The sequence below is a fragment of the Solea senegalensis genome, linkage group LG8 (assembly GCF_019176455.1).
Source record: "Solea senegalensis isolate Sse05_10M linkage group LG8, IFAPA_SoseM_1, whole genome shotgun sequence".
NCBI lineage: Eukaryota > Metazoa > Chordata > Actinopteri > Pleuronectiformes > Soleidae > Solea > Solea senegalensis.
In genome coordinates this window covers 1,408,732-1,429,113 of record NC_058028.1, presented here as the reverse complement: position 1 = coordinate 1,429,113, position 20,382 = coordinate 1,408,732, and the positions used below count along the sequence as shown (strand labels likewise).

The 20,382-nt window shown below is 40.4% G+C and overlaps 1 protein-coding gene across 1 annotated transcript in view; it reads right to left on the bottom strand.

The window, feature by feature from the left end:
• LOC122773272 (calsyntenin-2-like) overlaps positions 1–20,382 on the bottom strand; it is a 347,251-nt gene that overhangs the window by 134,694 nt on the left and 192,175 nt on the right. Inside the window, exon 3 of the mRNA XM_044031814.1 lies at positions 5,187–5,382. Coding sequence (XP_043887749.1) covers positions 5,187–5,382 — 196 coding nt within the window. The remainder of the gene's footprint in view (positions 1–5,186; positions 5,383–20,382) is intronic.

Genomic DNA, 20,382 nt, shown 5'->3' with positions numbered 1-20,382 from the left:
GCGGGGGGCACCGTTTGTCCCTCTGCTATTTCAAACATCAGACGAGAGCATAGTCCATTATACAAAGTGGATGCAGACCTCTGTTTGGCCAGTTCAAGCTCAACTGGAAGTGAAACAGATTTTGAATAGCCACCAGGGACCATCTCTCACCTGCTTAATAAAGTTAATGGTCTCAACTCCTGGTTTTGAGTCTTGGTCAATAGAACATGGGAACATATTGTTTCCCATAGAGCCAATTAGATGACAGAGAATGGCATGTACACTACTCACAAAAAGTTAGGGATATTCAGATATTCTTTCGGGTGAAACCTAAAATGCACTATAACCGTGACAGGTGCACATAATATGACCTTCTCTAAACTTTTGAATGCACATGTCACAATGCATCAGCACAGTGTCATCAGCAGGTTGCAACAGAGATACAGAGAGACTGAAAGAGTCACAGAAAGGCATAGAAGTGGACGTCCTGTGACCACATCCCACACTGATGACCGCTTCATCGTGAACAGTGCCCTGCGGAACTGGATAATGAATGCCACACAACTCCAGGCACATTTAAGGGAGGTGAGAGGCGTTTACATCAGTGTGCTCTGCATGCAAGGTGTAAGGGTACCTGACCACACCACCAGGCGCAGGCATCATCGTCTTGCATTTGCCAGGGAGCATTTACGCTGGACGAGAGACCAGAGAGACCAGTCGATTCACGTTGAGCAGAAATGATGGCCACCAACGCTGTTGGAGACGTCAGGGAGAGCGCTATGCATCAGCCAGAAGAGCCTTTGGTGGTGGTGGTGTTACAGTGTGGGCAGGTGTGTCTAGTCAATACAGAATTGCCCTACACTTTGTGAAGGGTACAGTGACAAGCCCATACTACCTGAATAACATCCTTAATCCAGTCATTGTGCCTCTGCATGAACAACACAGGCCTAATTTCATCTTCATGGATGACAATGCTCCAGCTCATCGAGGTCGCATCATTAGGGAACGGCTGCTGGAGACTGACCTCAAAATAGAGTGGCCTGCACTTTCTCCAGACCAGAATCCCATAGAAAACCTATGTCATCAGCTGAGTTGCCGTGTAGAGGCTCATAACTCTGTACCCTAGAACCTCAATGACCTGAGGGCCGCCCTTCAAGAAGAGTGGGATGCCATGCCTCAGCAGATAATAATTCGACTGGTGATCAGCATGAGATGTCGTTGTCAAGCTGTAGTTGATGCTCAAGGCCACACGACAAGTTATTGAGACATTGACATGTTTTGTTGTAGTATACCCACCACTGTTTCTGACTTTTGTTTCAATAAATTGTTTGAGATTTTGAGATGATACGATGTAATATCACCATAGAGTGAACTTTTTACGTTTTTCATACATTTCACCCGAAAGCCGAATACACACATACACTACTCTTTATGAGTAGTGTATGTGTGGACACCAGAGTGATTGGTACCTGGTTTCCTCCAGTATCATATGGTTGCTGGTGACGTCGGTCACCTTAGGGTTTGCAAAATGCCAAAGTGCTAATATCAAGGCTTCAGAACGGGAGGTCAGATTCTTATGGGTGACGTCACCACCTGTTGTTGTTGTTGTTGTTAAATCATTATCTACATTAAAGAACCTCTGCAATGTAAATATTGTTTATCTACAATGTAGGTTTGACTCTATTGGTAATGTCATCATGTAAAGAGTCCACTGTCCCTTTGAGTCCGTTATTTGAAGGCACATTTCCTGCTTCTTCCTTCTTTGTCGTCTCTCAATCCATCTGCCTCGTCATTGGCTGTGTGATTACATTTATTCTGTACAATAACAACAGATGCCGATGGGAATATGTAAGACAGTGAGACCACACCCTGGAGACAATAGACGAAAGTCATCACTCTGTATATTCTGCTCTTTGATTATCTGTAAATGAATTAATCAGCTAGGTTCAAACTTCATCAGTTGGGGACAGTCCCACCACTCTGAAGTGTAAACACTGTCTCATTTGAAGTGTGTCTCAGTGCAGGAAGTAGACAAGTCAAGGTGGCTCAACTGTCATGTGAAAATACCCCATGGTGATTAAAAGGGCCTCAAAAGGAAATAGCATTCCTGAGTAAATCCCAATGGATATGTAGATGTAAAGTGTCTGTATTCTGGTGGGATATCTTGGATATAAGGGACAGAGCTCCCATTCATCGGGGAGTTTGGTCTGCTTAACAGAAGCTCCCACACATCAACTGTGTGTCACACACAGTCTAGTTATATGGTGAGATTTAACACTCATATCCTCCACCTCTGAGTTGAATAGAAAAGATTGAGTATTATGTCCTGTAAACTGTTGAGTTACATTTCTGACCTCTGAATACTTCAACCTAGGCATTAGGGCTAATCTTCTATGTGGAAAAAGGTCACTGAGTGGTTTTTATAATATAAACCATCCCTGAACTAGACCGATGTCAGATTTCTTGACAATAGAATTGAATTCTTAAAAGGTTTACATTTTAAATGATTGGCTAACTTTAATTCCCAACAATATTTAAAAGTAAAGTTAATTGTTGTTTAAATGGAGTCAGATTAAATAAATACTTACTATACTTTACTTTACTTTGGAAAACCTCTTGCTAACGCCGGAAAGACAGAATACTTCTTGGGGAGAGATTGTTACTTGGTGGTAGATATTTCCTCCCCTACAAATACTGTATGTCACTGGATAGACCTACGAAACCAATCAAACCACTGATCCACTGATCCGCGTATGATGGAAGATGTCAACAAATTTGCTTGTTGTACTTTTCTAGTTTTTGCCCAGGGGAGTGCCGTGGAGCAAGTCACTCAAAATAGAAGCATCCCCTTCTCTGGATTCAGCTGCTGGAAAGTGTGAACTATTAATGAGAAATGGACAAAGTGCAGTTTTAAAAGTGTCTATGAATAAAGAAAGTAGCACTTGGCCACTTAGCCAAAATGTCAGTCTGAATGGAAATAAAATGAGCTTTTACTTATCACTTGATTTATATGTCTATCAACATTTTTCTGAGGATTTAAAGTTCTCAATTTTCCTTTTTTTTTTTACCAGTTTTGTAAAGTATATATAAATATTGACAACTAGTATCAATCTATAGGTGGTTGCAGGGGACGTCTGTGAACTTTGGGTTTCACAAACTGATGGTGCTGTGAATCTCAAGGCTACAAAATGGGAGTTAATTTTGAAGCCTACATCTGTTTCTTATCTACAGTTTTTGCAGGAAAGTTGTTGGCCAGGAAATATCTGTGTGTTCCAAGAAAGTTGTTGCACTAATTTGTTTTAATCATTACAATTATTTCAAACATGGTTAATTCTGTCTCATTAATATAAATATGTCAGTAACTGCTGCACAAATGGCTGAGTAATGACAGGCTGACACAAGCTATATTGTTTTTATTGGGCTATAATTTTTGTTTGTTATTCATTACATCAAACCCTCCATAACTAATGTGCTACTAATGTACAGCATTTAAATACATTCATTGCTAGTGATGACGTGACCATTTATTATTTCATTATTTTTATTATTATAAGGAAAATGAACAAAATTAGTCATCTAGACCCAATTATTTTTTTTAAATTGCTTATTTGATATTTTTTGATTATTTATCTATTTCATCAATTCATAGTTTACTGCTTTATCCTCCACATGAGGGTGGCGGAGCTACTGGACACAACCTGGACAGGTCACCAGTTCATCGCAGAGCCAATATAGAGATTATAATCATTCACTCTCATTCATTCACACTCACCTACGATCAATAGAGTGTGCAATTACTCTCTGGACTATGGTAAAATGTCTATATCATTGCACTGTGAATAATATACAGTTCTTATGCCAGTTTCTCAAATGAGCTCTTTAAAATGTATGCACTGAGTCTTGTCAGCCATTTAAATCTTCCCAAATCTGCCTCTGCAACAGAATGGAAACAGAAGCACAAATTCATCAAACTCTTGTCTGCCTCTCTCTCTCTCTCTCTCTCTCTCTCTCTCTCACACACACACACACACACACACACATACTAGCAGGAGCTACACAAGTTACGCTCGACTGATTTTAAATTTTCAGCGATGCTTAAAAACCCTCCAGCTATAATTCCAGGTAAAGAGGTAGTACAGTGGGTGTCAGCCTGTGAGTGTGTGTGTGCGTGTGAGCATCTAAGTTAGACAAGATGATAGATTTCAGTGTTGGCCCTGTTGTTGGCGGAGGTGAGGTGTGTTGAGAGTGACACAGTGAGGGCAGAAGTGCCGCACAAAGTGGAGAAAGTCATTTTTGTTAAAGGCTGAATGGAACAGCAATTGCAGATGGAAGCTGTTTTTCAGGAGAGCCAACATGCGTGACACATTGTGTTTTATCAGTTGACCTCGTTGAAGAAGTCCAGTGGCAACTGCAGAGGTTGATGCTGTGTTGTGTCTGTACTGGTATGACGGGCTCTCTATTCTGGGATCTGTAACCATGAAAAGGCAGGAGGGTGTACTGAACATTAATGGGCTACAATCTGACCTGACAGTAACATTTAGAGCATTTGTGAAGTGCTTTGTGTAAAAGTGAGACTTTGGGCAGTTTGTGGAGGCAAAAAAAAAAATCTGATTTCAGCCACTTAACACCTCAAATTAGCATTTGCTTAAGGGACTGTCAATGTGAAAATGTGTCAAGGTGAATCTGCTAAAGTTGGAATTTTATCCACACAGAAACGGAGAACATTTTTGTATAGACAAACAATATGCGACTTTGGGAAAACAATGTTGTCAAAGAAGGTATGTAACTTCATTTATTCGCTGCTTCCGTCATGTGAAAACAGGCTCTGTCAAGCAATACTATCAGACTATTGGTGTTTGAAATCCTCTCCGTCTGCTTATTCTAAGTGACACAAACTTACAGGAGCTGCTGCAACAGAGCAGCAGCTCCTGTGTGTAAAATCTAACATCAATTGTACATCTTCTCTATCGATGCTGGTACAGGAGAATGAATGGTTTACAAATTCAATTTCCATTCAGTAAAGACTATCTGACATTATATTCTTAACAAATCATAGACTTAGGCAGAATTAGATTTTGTTAAGTGAACCGTTTGTGAAGTTGCTAAAAACCAAGTTCTAGTAGTTGTGTAGTGTCTGTGTCTCAGGCTTTATGAATTATGAATGTAAACATGTTGTGCATAGAATCAGCTGGTGTGACTTCACTCACTTGTGGGACTTCTTGCCCTCTGTTCCCCCAGGACCTGAGCCGCAGTCATGAGCCTGTATGATGAAGGTATACTCCTTCTGCAACTCGCAGTCCACCAGGCCGTTGGCCCTCAGCTGACCCTCACCGGACGTACCGTTCAGCACCACTGCTTTGAACGGAGCCTCCAGTCCATGGATGTTGAAAGCGCAGATCTCCCCTAGAAACCAGAGGGAAGAGAGGAAAGGGGAGGAGAAGTTGAGATCAGGTCAAATAGGTACTAATTCATGTATTGAGTAGTCTTCAGTTGGGATGTATTTTTAAACTGATGCTGTCCTCGTGTGTCAGTATTTACAGTATGCACAATGTTTAAAATAAATAAATAAATACAAATCCCAATCGTGACATTCTCTGAGACACAGTTGTTTAAAGGAACATTGAGTATATCGTTGCAAGACAATTGAGGAAAGGGGACTATGGGAAATTATATTTTTTATAACAAAATAACAGCTGATTATCCCACTTCACATCTCTAGGAGAATACGGCAAGTCCCTCATGCAGAGGATAAAGTGGTAGACAATGAATGAATTTGATTTTCTTAGGCATTGCATTGTTAATAAGACATGCATGGTCACGCCCGCTGAAAACATGGCTGCCGTTATATAAATAGCCACTTAACAAAAGGCTTACCTAATCAAATTCAGCTTTTTCTGACTGAAAACTTGACTTTGTAAATGTCCATAGAGTAAATTAGCATTTTAGTTAAAATAATGCATTTGAACTTACAGATGGAGGCAGAAGTGGATCAATAATTTGAACAACTGCTTACTGTGTGTGTGTGTGTGTGTCCATGGACTTTGGTGCAGGGAGAGTGAGTGACACAAACTTTTTTCTAATCAGGAATCTGTCTATTAATGAAATAAAGGGGCAGACTCTTGGAGCAGAGGCATGCACTTCACAGTCAGTACTTCATACAATCTCACTTTGTCACAACTGATGTTCTTCAGGAGTCAATACATTCAGGAACTGTAAACCTTTCCAGACTTATAATAATAATGATAATAATAATAATCATGTGTTTTATTTATAATTACATTACATTACATTACATGTCATTTAGCAGACGCTTTTTATCCAAAGCGACTTACAATGGAATTGAGAACAATCAGCCAGGGGTGGGATCGAACTTGCGACCATGATAATGCATTCACATTATCAAAATGTCAAAGTGCTTTCAGTGAGTGTTCTCCTGTTTAGTCACCTTGGATAATTCCCACTTCCAAACTACATTTGCAATGTGAAAAACAAAAAAAAGATAAAGATGCTGATGTTTCATTAACATTCCTTATCTTATTTACTGTGCAAATATTCTTATGACAGAGGACACCACCGAACCAAAAACAGAAACTGAGTTACACCTGGCTCGATGTAAAAGCTCAAAGTCACCCTTCTATGGCGACGTAGAGGAGAAGAAGAATCCATTTAAATGACATTTATTAGCATGGCATATAAAGAAGTGGGCCATTTGCGAAGTTTGCATGAAAAGTTCTCTTATTTGTCTTCCTTTTTTTCTTGGAGAGCTGTCATCCCACTGTGATTCCACTCGGGGGATTTTAAGGAAATCACTTAACACGTCGGGCTCACACTTTAACCTGTGACGGCTAATTGCACTAATATCACTTTAAACTAACAGCAGAGACTAAATTGGATTCCCAAAGGAGCTTTGTGTGTGTGTGTGTGTGTGTCCATTGCTTCTGGCAAGTTCTGATAAGAGCAACTTTATTTTCCCTGCCTTCCCCTGTCATCCTGTTTCTGTCATAATCCCCACACACACACTTCTCGCCACTTCCTGTTGGGGCCAGGGCTCTGAAGTGACAATTTGCCCACAGAGGAGCTGGAGGCAAAATCGCAGAGAAAAAAAGTAAGGAGATAAAGAGGGAGCAGAAAATGACAGAGCATAATTAATAAAGGGGGGTGTGAACACTCTCTTCATGCTATTAGGACCTCCCCCTCCATATTTCCTGAACAACTGCTTAAATCAGAGTCAAATGGGCCTCCACAATATGGAGAAGCATGGCCTTCCATGGAGAGCAAAAATGATAAAATGGCACAGTGTGTGACAGGGAGCGTGACAGAGAATGTGATCTGCGGCTTCTCTCAATAGCACGGCACCGTAGAAAAACGAGGAAATGGAAAATCCGTCACTGCTGGAGCGGGAAATAAATCCAATATACACGGGCAAGTGCAGGGAGAGCCTCCATCAGGAGGAATATGTGGGGGATATGCTGATGGTGCACACCCACGACTCAGTGTGGCTGTCCTGACACTCTCCGTGTGATTTAACTGCAGCTGATGGCAGAGGAGGGAGAGCAGGGTCAAGGTGACAGCAGAGGGAGTACCTCCCTGCTTTTAAGACTCAAACTGACACTCAGTCAGCTAAAGAGAGGGCGGGAAAACAGACCTGTCACCTTTTTCCTCACCCTCCTTCCTTCCACAACCGTCTATCACTTCTCTCCAGACCTGATAAGTGTTCTGCCTCTCCCTCAGAGAGGCAAACATGGCGGTTGGCAGTGAAGGGAAGGAGGGAGGGATTGGTGGTGGAGGAAGAGCTGGACAGATGTTGGACGGCTGGCGCCTGGCAGAAGCTGAGAGCTTGTACATGTTAATTACTATGCTAACTGTAAACTAAATATGTGCCTCCATGTCACATTAGAGGCCTGTAAGAGGGAGATTTATGGACCAGTGGAAACTCATCTTTTAAACTTCATTTCAAACTAATAAAAGCCAAAAATGATGAATGTGGGTGCCACAGTACTGTTTCTTTATTGGATTATCATCATTTAAACTAGTTAATCATTCATAGGACCTTCAGAATTATGATCGCACACAATGATCTACCTTAAAAGAGTATGCAGGATATTATATGGACTTCAATGCATTGTGTATAACAATTCTTAATTTATTTATTTAAACCTTTAGTTTAGTTGAAAAGTGAAATTTAAAAAGAATAGCATGTTTTATCTCTATCTTATAAACTGAATATTGCTCATATATTGTGAGTTTGCTGTTATAATTTAGCTTATGGTTCTAGCTGCATCTATAGACCCTGTCATGAACATTCCAAGCCTAGCGAGAGAAAACGTCACAACAGGTAAGCGAACAGCATGTAAGTCCATGGTCCTCCACAGAATAATTCTGAATATTTTCTTTCATTGCCGATTAAGGACCATGAACAACACCTAAATAAATTAGTACCAGCCGACAGCCAGCTGTTCACTCTTACCTTATAGATAAAGCTAGCCTGAACACGCAAGAAAGTCTAAAAGGAACGTTTTTAGCACACCATGTTTACTGGTCAGCATGCTAGCTAGCAGCCAGCTAACTACAAGCTAGCTACGTCCAAGACCACAACATAACTTTAGGCAGCATAGGTTTCATATACACACACACGTCTGTGAAATCCAGGCTTTTCACCGTACTCTAACAGAAACAGCTGATAAATGATAACTTACATGAAAGGAAGTGAGCACTACAAACACGAGCCTCTTTGACTGCAGTAGCATCATCACCACAGACCATGTCTGTTTGGATTGTGAAGAACTTGACACCATTGCTGGTTTTATTTTCACAGCCAACTACGCTACAAGTAGACATCTTATGAGTTGGAATGTTGTACACATTAATGGTACGAGTGTGTTTTCTGACCCCAAACTGCGGACACACAATTCTGTGACGTAACTCTTGAAAGAGTCTTTTTACTGTACTACCATAACTATTTTTCTCTTGTCATCAAAGTGTCTGAAAAAAGTTTATTTTTAACAGTGTAAATCATTTCTAAAACATGTGTGCAAATCTTGACATTTTCAGCCAATACTATCAACATGTAGATGTTGTGCATGAGCTTTTAGGCAGTGGTGGGCTGTCAGGGCCAGCAGGGCCTTCTCTGCTGGCCCTGACAATATCAAAAAAGTATTTTCTTTTATTATTATTATTGTTATTTTTAATAATCAAATTAATGTGTGTCTGAACGTGTCTGAATTCAATTAATTTTTCAGTATGTTATGATTTTATTTCCAGAAAGAATATGGTTATTTTTTGTGAAGCTGAGCTGGATTTTCCTGGATGTCATTAAACGCATCATAGCTCCATGGACCTGCTCTAGTCGTATTGCTGGCCTTTCCTATTTGGTTCTAACTTTGACTGACGTGTGTCGTCAGCCAATCAAAATGTGATATCATAGTGACAGAACGCCCCAGGCCCAGCGATGTGTCTGGTGCTAGCCCCCAGTGATGTCATCAATGACATTTGAACCTTTGGCGGGTTTTGAAGGAAGCTATGGCCACTGCATTAACACCACTGATCCATCATGTCTCTGATCTTCTTCGTGTGCACTTTTCACGGCCATCGTTTGGAGAAAAGAAGGAAATGATTTCAAGAGGAAGACCTACACATCATTTACGGTAGTTGGAGTGTTAATGATGAATTTATAACATTTTTTAGAAGTGGTGAGGACAAAACTGTTGATCATAAATAGTGACGTGGACATGTTCCGCCGCGTAGCTGACACCTATGCTTATGTGGAAGCTTGTTTTTGTGTCATATAGTGGCTTGTGAAACTGCGTTTGCTGACTGATGGTGCTAATGATGCAGTAGCCTATAGATGCACCGTGGTGTGCGTGTGCGTGTTTTTTTTAAATTTTTTACTGAAGGCCCTGACTGAAACCCCATGGTACACCACTGCTTATAGGCTTAATCAACTCATATGAAAATGGTTTAAAATTGTCATTGAAAATTTTAAGTAAAGTTATACACTACAGCTTTAAGATTTGTTATTTATCTTTTAGTGTGTGCATTTTCTAAATCCCGTCTTTTGTTTAATGTATACAACATTAAACAAGACAATAAACACAATAAACTTTGATGCCAACTTCCTTGACTTTTCTGACACTTGCTACTTTCCTTACTATTCACGCTTCACCACTGCAGTGGCTAACGCTCCTTTTTGGTCGCTGTTACATTGTCATTTCATCAAGTCTAATTTAATGACTGAGTATTAGTCAGTGGGAACGTGTGCTTGGGAGCTATCCTGCAATCCTCTCTGTGTCAGAAGTCCTGTAGTGCTTGACGCCTCAAGGGACAGTGGCACCTGTCCACACGAGACTATCTTTGAGGACAGAGCTCATTATCAGGGGAGGCAGAGATGTTTTATTGCCCTGTGTTTGCAGAGCTGGAGGAGTGTGACAGTGCCACAGAACCCTAAGTTATTATCAGAGCTGACCGAGCATTGCTGATGAGCTGCCTGCATCTGAATATAACGCACAGGTCACAGTTGTTGAAAAGGTGCTCTCACATTAAAGTGGGTAGATAAGCTTGGTGGCAGTTTTACTAAGTGAGAAGTCCCGGTGGAGACATCAGATAGGAAGCAATCACACCACTGAGAGGATGAGACAGAGCAGAAAAATATGGAGGTAGATGAAAGGAGGAGCTGAGGAGGATGGGAACATGGCCACTGCCTAAGGGCAGCGCCCATCTCCCAGTACTGGAGAGTGACCAAAGCACACACACACACACATTTCCTCCAACTGTGCCAGTTTAGAAGCTCTAATCAGAGCTGACAAGCCTTTCATCCTCCTACTGTTGGAACACACACTGAATAGACAGCAAGTAAAAATGATAACTGGATATCACACTCACTAAGGTTCCATGCGCCGTTAAAGTCGCAGTGCATTACATTTGTTGTTGATGTTATTACTCTGCCTCTGGTCATGGTGAATGATGTAACATTATTTGCATGCTGCGACCAAGCTCTGTCAAGCAGTACTATCAGACCGGACTGAGGGAGTGTTTGTGTGTATACAGCAGTGCAGAGGTGGGTGAGGCCAAGAAGCATTTATGCTGTCAAACTGGTAAACAACCAGATTTTTATGGTGGTGTCGTGGCTAGCACTGTTGACTTGCAGACAAAAGACCTGGGTTTGGCACAACATCTGAAGGATACGGCCTCTTTTAACCCAGAAGGCGGCACAGGCGGTTCTGGTCCAGGCTCTTGTCATCTCACGCTTGGACTACTGCAACTCCCTCCTGGCTGGTATCCCTGCGTGTGCCATACGACCTCTGCAACTCATCTAGAATGCAGCAGCTCGACTGGTCTCAACTACCAAAATTCTCCCACACTACACCGCTCCTCCGCTCCCTTCACTGGCTTCCTGTAGCTGCTCGCATCCGCTTCAAGACTCTAGCGCTTGCATTCCATGCTACAAAGGGATCCGGTCCAGCCTACATCCAAGACATGATCAAAACCTACACCTACACCTTAGCCTGCCCACTTCGCTCTGCATCGGCAAACCGGCTTGCTGCCCCCTCACTGAGAGGATCGCAGAACTCGAGACTGTTCACTGTCCTAGCTCCCAAATGGTGGAACGAGCTCCCCATCGACATCCAGACAGCGGAAAGCCTCTACTTCTTCCACCGCCGACTAAAAACACATTTCCTCCGACTCTACCTCGACTACGGACGACAGAAAAAAAACAACAAAAAAAACACTTGCTTATATCTCTTCTTTGTACCCAAATGTTTAAATGCTCTTATTGTAAGTCGCTTTGGATAAAAGCGCCTGCTAAATGACATGTAATGTAATGTAACTACTTTAATTATTTATATATATTCAAAGGTTACACACTACAGTTGTAAATCACAATAATTACTTGTACTGCTGTTCTTGTACAAGCACAAGAATGGATTTATAAAATGAAGTGTGTCCAACCCTGCAAGCTACCATTTCTAAGTCAAAGCCTTGGGGTCAAATGTGCAGAGCATTTAGGACCAGTGTGAGTCCAGTGGAATAGTAATTCTCAACCACATTATCACATTATATGTGTGTTAGTCCGACTTTCAGGAATATAATTTCAGTTGCACTAACATGTTTACATTAGGGTTGTGAAATGACGTCATTGCATTGTTATTACACTTTTAAAATTGTTTTATTCATATTAACAGTGTAAAGCAACTCAAATCAAAAATCAAATACATGCAGAATTGAAATTGCTTCATGAACTTGACTTACATGTATTTAATTATTTCAAATCAGAAGAAGTGCAACAAGCCTGTGGGCAACACAACGTCCACTTCAGAAACGTGCACATGCAATTGAAGTGCATACAGTATATATGTATATAGTATGTTTATATTGTATGTACTGCACAGAAACGTCAGGCTTGGAGGAAACACAAGACTGCTCAAGTGGGTGAGTGGGGAATTAATATACTGTATATAGTCATCATACACTGCAATTAACATGGTAACACTGTCCACCCTAGTTCCCATGTAGGCCAATGTTATGTAAACATAACTGTTTCTGAACACATTCTATACCAGACACCAGTTTACTGGGACATTATCTCAATATTTTCACTCATCATAATTAATAGAGCCCCCATATTTGAACAAGATTTGCAGTCTCGCATACAGTTTACACAGTTGTCATGATTTTAGCCACTTTTCTCATTTGGATTTGGCATCAAATTATGTCTTGTATTAGCCACCAACATAACCCACTAATTCACCCTCTCATTTTAGACACAATCGCACATCCACAGGCACTCTGGAATGGACACACACACACCACTCTTCTCAGCTGCAGTGTGGAGATAGAGCATCATCCTCATAACTCCACTGAGGGTCCAAATTGAAAACACTGTAATTATGCTCTTCATGAAATTAGCCAGGCGAGGAAAAAAAAAATGCAATGAGAAGCTGTCCATTGTGGAGATAAGGATTAATACAAATTTAGCTTGCATGTTCTGAATTCTGATGGAGCTCATGAAACCTGGAGTGGTGTTTTTGTTCCGTGTGACTGAATCAACATGTGTTGGACGGGGGATTTTTAATTACAGGCACACTTTATCAAAGGGGGTTTTAAGGAAGGAAGGAGTGTGTTTGTGTGTATGACTGTTGTAGACGAGGCACAGGATGATTTACTCGACCTCACGGTTGCTGCCTCCCTGCCACGTCCCATCCATCGTCTCCTTTCTGTTAATTACATTAAAGCCTCTTCTCACAGAGTTAATGACATCACACTGTCTTGTAACAAAGTGAACACCCCCCACCCTCTGTCCCTTTATGGTTTAGTTTAATTTTATTCTCTGACCAAACTGCACATCACAGTTTTCACAGGTAAATGTACAGTGATAGGCTTCAGATTGACTGAGTCATGTCCACTGACAGTCGCCATTAGACTTTCCAAAATGAAAACTGAAGTTTGTAAACTGGTCACTGGTCCATGGTGAGAAGGAGCTGCTGGGTGTCATTTATGTACATGAACAAATGATTTAAAACACAGGTCACAAAATAACACTTTGGTGATTATCTCTATGGACTTTGGTGTGGGAAATGAACGGTTAATAAAGTGACATATGAGACTCACCATGAAAAAGAATTAACATGTCAAACCTCGAGTTACGAGTCAAACCCACAAACCAAAGTTTTTATTCACTGTACATAATTATTATCCAAACCTTGTCTTAAGTGTATTTCCATTTTTTACTCTTGTGTGGTATTCATATTTCTTTAATTCAGCCAGTGTTCACAGGTCTCTTGGACCAACTGCATTATTGAGTTTTTAAATCAATTCAGTTATAAAATTTGATATAAAAATACTTAAAAGATGTTAGCAGAGTTACATGTAATATAAACTATTGATGTTTATTTCTATGAACCTCAGCTATATAGAAATTAAACACACACACAGAAGAGCAAAACATCAGCCCCATTGAGCATGTACTGTGTTAGGGAGGAGTGGCCCTGATTGAGTCTGATGGGTAAAAAAAATAAATAGCACATTTTTCGTTTAGCAAACATTGGAAATGGGTTCCCACAGACCTGAACACCACATCAGGCTTAAGTCAGAGTGAGCATCCATGTCTCACACTGGTTTGCAGCACTTGAGTGGCACACACGTCACAGTAAATGCAAAGTGCCGATTATGCACACTAAAACAGAACTATCCGTCTAACAACCTGGGGATCAAATCAAGTTTAAAACAGGGAAGTCAAGTTAACCCCGATGACATCAACAGTGGTCATTTTGTCGGTGAGATACAGATCATGAACTGTGTTCCTTCAAAGCTGACATTTCTTCTACAGGTCCGTCATACGTGAGAAACAAATCAAAGTGAATGAGTGTAAGTCTGATGCAGCGTAACACCAGCTGCCTTCAGGCCAAAGCAACATGCCCATGCTCCTGAATGTCATCTCTCCAGGCAATTTCACTGGACAGCAGCATTCCGGGTCCTGACCACATCAACACTCTTTCATCTTGGAGGCTTACAAAGGTTCGGCTTGCTCTGCTAACGGCGTGTGAGGCCATTCACCCACCTCCCCCTCAATGTCAATGAAGTTAATCACTTACCCCAGCGGGCGACATGTCAATTACTCCAGCCTAGAAGCAGAGCAGAGCCAAAGCTCTGCTGTGCAAGTGTCAAACCTTCAACAACAAACTACCATTTAATGGAGCACCAGTGAAAACACTGAAGTAAACATAAACACCTTAATGTGGTCAGGTGACTACTCCATCGTTAAACCTATTAATGCATATCACAGACAAGCGTCATATCATTTCACACCAGTAATTTGACAATATGTAATTTTACCCTTATTATTAATTTCCCCTCATAACATGTGTTAAGAGGTCACTGTGAGGAAATGACATAATTATTCACCTGATAAAATATATGGCTGTTTATGTCTGAAGTATTTACAATTTACACATGATACCATTTACAGCACGCAAGTCTCTCCACTGTCCATATAGAAAATTGTGGATTTCTCTTCAAGGCACACAGGAGTTGTTATCCACTGCTGCCTCCATCAAAGTTCAAATGTGTCATTCATTACATGACTTCAGTGTTTGACAACCTACGTTTACATTTACCTAAGTGACACAAACATTCCAACTGAGGCAACAGAAGTCCTCAAGCTAGACATGCTGATGCTGAAATATGTTTTTATGTGTGTGTGTGTTTAGCAGCAAAGTCTCAAGCTGGTTCCTGACACCGGGGTGGAACAGACTTTAAAAACCTATCCATTTAATAATGAACTGGCATCTCTGTATAATTGTAATATTATAATGCCATATTGAGTGTTGTCTGTCACCACTAAGTCTATTGTGCCCAATAACAGGATTTAGGACCATTCATAGTAAACCTGGATTAAGTTTATTTCCACATCTTTTTTTTCATTTTGGACACTGGTATCCAGATGCCCAGAGTACAAGCATGTACTTTTACTTCACTGAGAGTTTTATCATTTTTAAGTGTTGACTAACAGGGATGGCCACAGAACTCAAGCGGGAGGTGAAGTACTGCTGAACATTAACATAAACACAGCCAAGCTGCTCACATTAAACACAGACAGGAATCAATCATTTCTATTTTCTAATTCTGTTCATACAACAGCCTCAGGGGAGCATGTGTCCTTGTCTAAGAAAGGAAGGCCTGTTACAGAGTTCAATGAGCTCAAATATCCTTAACAGTTTTTATGACCTCCATTAATGCCCCTAGAGGACACTCTACGCACAGCTGAACAACATGATGAAACAAAGACCATGTCCTCTGTGACACTCTTTGACCATGGGTGAGGTTTATTAGATCTAAGGTCAAAGACACAGAGCAAATGTAACAGCAGCCACCAAGAACAACATACACAGTTAGTGCAGAATTGATTAATCCTTTGTCCTTTGATTAATTATATATATATAAAAAAACACAACCCTAGTTAAAACCAATATTACCACCCAGAGGTTGTATGTTTCTGCTGACCACTGCAGTTTCAGTCACATTTTTCCCGACTCATATTACACAAGCTTGTTGACTAGAGGGGAATTTAATGACCAAGAGGCCCCAAACTTGTTTGTTTGTGAGGCCACTATGGCCTTGACCTTTTTGTCGCAGCTAATTGAAGTAAATGTAAAAAGGATTCACCCAAAGTGAGATAACGTTCACAAAACAAGGTTTCTTTTGCTGCTGTTAGCAGCCAAGGAAAATTCTAATCTCTCTCTCTGATTAAATAGTGATAGATTTAAATAGCAAACTTTAAGTTAAAAGGTTACAATAGTCACACTTAGTTCCAGACTAGATGCTTGATGTTCCTAAACTCTTGTTGAAGGAGATTTGATGCAGAAACTTTCCTCTATTTTTCCGAAGTCTTCACCATCTGACCGTACATACCGGTGGAGCAGAGAGCAGATAATCCTAGAGACAGTTTGCGGTGTCCAGGTTCCCAATTGTTCTGCCCACTGCTCCTGCACCTTCAAGAGTCAAGATTCAAGATTCAAGATTTCTTTATTGTCATTCCAACACACATTAAGACATGATGTCAGAACGAAATTTCAGTCTCTCCAGAACCCGGTCAGGTTTGTGTGTGTTCACTACTGTTGTGTCATAAGGATGGGTTTAATGCAGAGGTTAAATTCACTATTAATAATTGTTGTATGTGTGCAAAAATGACTCATTCTAATTCATAGAATAATGACTATATGTATCGGCCCTGGCAAGCTGCTTGTGAGAATCTGGGGCGACATCCAGCTGATATGTCTATTGTTACCTCAGTACTCCTCAGTACTGAGCTTTGTTCAATAAATTATTCGCACCTAACTCATCACTGACTCAAGGGTTAGGGTTAACCCTAAGCCAAGTAATATTTGACCTAGGGCAAATATTTTTCCAAGCGATTAGAATCAGGCCAAAACATCAGCCTCAGAATTTTACTGGACTCTGAAGGCTGAATTGTGTATGACTTTGTCATTTTTTCTGAAGAAAAAAAATAAAAATTTGGCTAGCCAGTTTGTCCCACAGGATGCCAACTGCTGCCCAATCTTACACGGAAAGTTGAGGGTTCCCATACCTTGGTTGACATCAAATTCAAGGACTTTTCAAGGACTTCCCAGGACCAATTCCCTCAAATGCAACAACCAACTGTGCTAAAACAGCTTAAGATGGGAGGGCAACTTGTAAAAGCTGCTTCAATCATGGCGTCCACTTCAAATGATTTGTAGCATGCTCTGCATCTGGACAAGAGATTGTCCTTGGGATTTTGGGCAAGACACTATCTTAACTTTTTTTGGTGAGCCAGAGATCTTGGAATTAGCATTTCCCAGGCATCATGTCATGTGTTCTCTCTTGCTTAATGTTACTCAACAGCAGGGAGAGACAGTACAGTGTCCGCAACACCCACCGCTAGTAATGACAACTTCATGTTTCTTCTGCGTAGGCCTAGTCTGCATCCACCAAGCAACGCAGGGCATGAAACAGTAGGTGGTGGCTTGGTGTGCACAGTAGGTTGCACAAAATTCATGCTGATTTTCAAAAACAAGTTAAAAGTTAAAGTTAAATTCACAAAAGTTCAATAATTTCAAGGACCCGTGGGAACCCTGAAAGGATGATCCAGGCCTATGAAGACCACCGCTTTGTGGAGTTCTGTTGGGAGATGCTAGAAATGATTCACCTAGAATTATTGTCAGAGACTGAGATACATGTAAGATTTTACAAAAAGCAGCTTTATATATAAAACATTTACAAAAACATGGACCTTGATCTTTGACCGTAAGCTATTCAGTCCACCTGTAAGTTTATACAAAACATGAAGAATGAAGAAATTCCCTCAAAGGGTTCCTGAGACACTGCATCTTCAAGATGTTTTCTAAGGTCACAGTGACTTTGACCATCAGACAGCCAGACAACCTGAAAATATAATTCCTTCAGTCACTGGCTGCTGTCAAGCACAGATGCATAAACAAACTGGATAGTCACAACAGCAGCTGGTGAAGCTCATATGCTGGCCATTTCTATAAAAATATAGAAACCATTTACAGTTTTCTCCTTTTGGGATTTGGGACTGAGAAAAACACAGTTTTTAAGAATTATGCACTGTCAGAGTTATGTCCACACTTCACTGGTTGAACTCAAAAACTGTAATCTCTTCATTCATTCATACTTTCATTGTTATTAAAAAAAGAAGTATGTGCTAAAAATTCAACAAGGCTCTGCATGAGGTGTGTCAGTACACCATTGTGAGCTCATCATAATGAGCTAATCAGCTGAACACACATAGGTGCTGTCTGTCATTAACCCATATTCATGTTGATTTTGTCAGGCTGTGTCAGAGTCATCAGATAATGATTTTTTATCAGTACAGCACTGCGGCCTGGAAATGACTGCATGATTAACTTTTATGAGCTGAGGATAAATCACAGTTTCATGATCGATTTGCTGTCTGACAACATGCACAGGAATATACAGTATGTAAATGAGAACAACTAAATGGGATTAGGCTGTAATAAAAGTGTGATGTAGGTGCTCCAGAGAGCAGGACGACATTGAGTGGAGGTGTAACTCCACTTATTAATGTCTTCTCTACCTTTGTCTGTGATAAATGTTGATATAGCCGAGAGTGACAAAGTCTCTCAGCTTGTAACACATGGTGGCTTTGATAGTCTGTTGTCTGCCGCTTGTTTATTTTTCAGGTCTCTGTTAAAACCCATAAAGTTTGTCCTTTGACATTTGTCATTTAATTAAAAAAAGAAATAGAAACATCACACATTTGTGATCCAAAAAGTAGTGTTGTCACCAACACCACTAGTGTAGACCAGTGGGACTGTCCCATATAATGTCATTCACTATGATATTGGAAAACATTTTAATATGATGAAAAAAATGCAAAAATTAAATAAACAAATAAATGTAATAATAGTATTTTAGAGGCTTTGCCTACATAGTGCTATATTCTTAACAGTTTTATAACTCAAAACAAAATGCAGTTCATTACTTTATTCCTGTAAATATGTTGTTAGCCACAAGTTTTTCCACTTGATGACTGCATATTCACAGGGTGTTCACTGTGTTAAAATCTACAGTAGGTTGCCTTTTTTCAATGATATTTTACTAATTTTACTTTGACACTAATACAACAGGATATATTGTATACAGTAGTCACTGGAAATCACCTAATCTTATAACAATTGACCAATTCAATAAGTCAAAATCTGGTTCCCCCCAAAAGAACCTGGCAAACAAGCTGAAGCTAATAGTCTGGGCATTCTTACCAAGATTGCCCAGATAGCCCAGTGGAGAGTGAAAAAGAGAAATAATTATTCCTGCTCTTCATTATGTAGAGCCATATTGGCCAAATATGGGCTGAAATACAGCCATTAAGCTATTGATCCCCTCATAACACACTGGTGGCTCCAGCAGCCAGGCCCAGCTGTTCACCGTCATCACCAATGAGTTTTACAGGCTTGGCTCCATCCACACAAAGGATATGGGCCCACTCAGCCTGCCTTATTCTGCTCATGATTCAGCTAAACCTGGGCTCAGGCCAGAATCAGGCCAAAAACTGTGCATTTGTATTATTTTTCTATTCTGTGATTTTTGTAAATTCAACAGAAAATTAGCAGAAAACAAGTTATAGCGCTCCAATAGACAACGCATATATCAGACAATATGTCAGAAAACGTATCAAATCACTGCCTAATTTAATCATAAAAGTAAAGCTGGTGGTTAGATGTGCCACAACAGATGAAGACAGGCTAATCAGAGACCATTGTACAGATCCCCACAGATCTAGGTGCTGCTACAAGCAACATATTGTGTGGTTAACTCTTGGTAAATCATGGACTCAGAGCAGATTTACCAAGAGCTCACCTCATGGTTTGAATTACAGGGAAGTTAAAGGGAGCTCTGAAACACTGCCCATTTTTGAGTCACTGGTTCCAGATGTTCTGTACATTTTTGTTGTACAATGAGGTTCCAAGTGTGTGTGAATGTGACATGTTTGTATGTTACGGTGCAATTGGCTAACACTGGTTGGCACAGCAACATTAGCAATTATTTATTATATACTCTGCCCTTTGTTAATTGCCCATTTGTTTACCCTTCCATTGACAACAATATCATTAGCTGGTAGATTTCTTTTGAGTTAAATGTTTGTCACAAATACAGCAACGTTCATTGTATCTTAGGCTGCCATGATGGAGGTTCATAAAAACCAGGTCACATGACATCCGGATCTCTAATATTTTCACAAGGTCAGTACAGAAGCAAAGACACATTATGTCCCAACAGACAGGAGCACAAAATCTATGCTAATCTTAATTGTGTATGCTTTATAGGAGAGGGAAAACAAGATTGGAAGGTTGATGCTGCTTTAGCATACCTCTGGTGTAGTTCAAA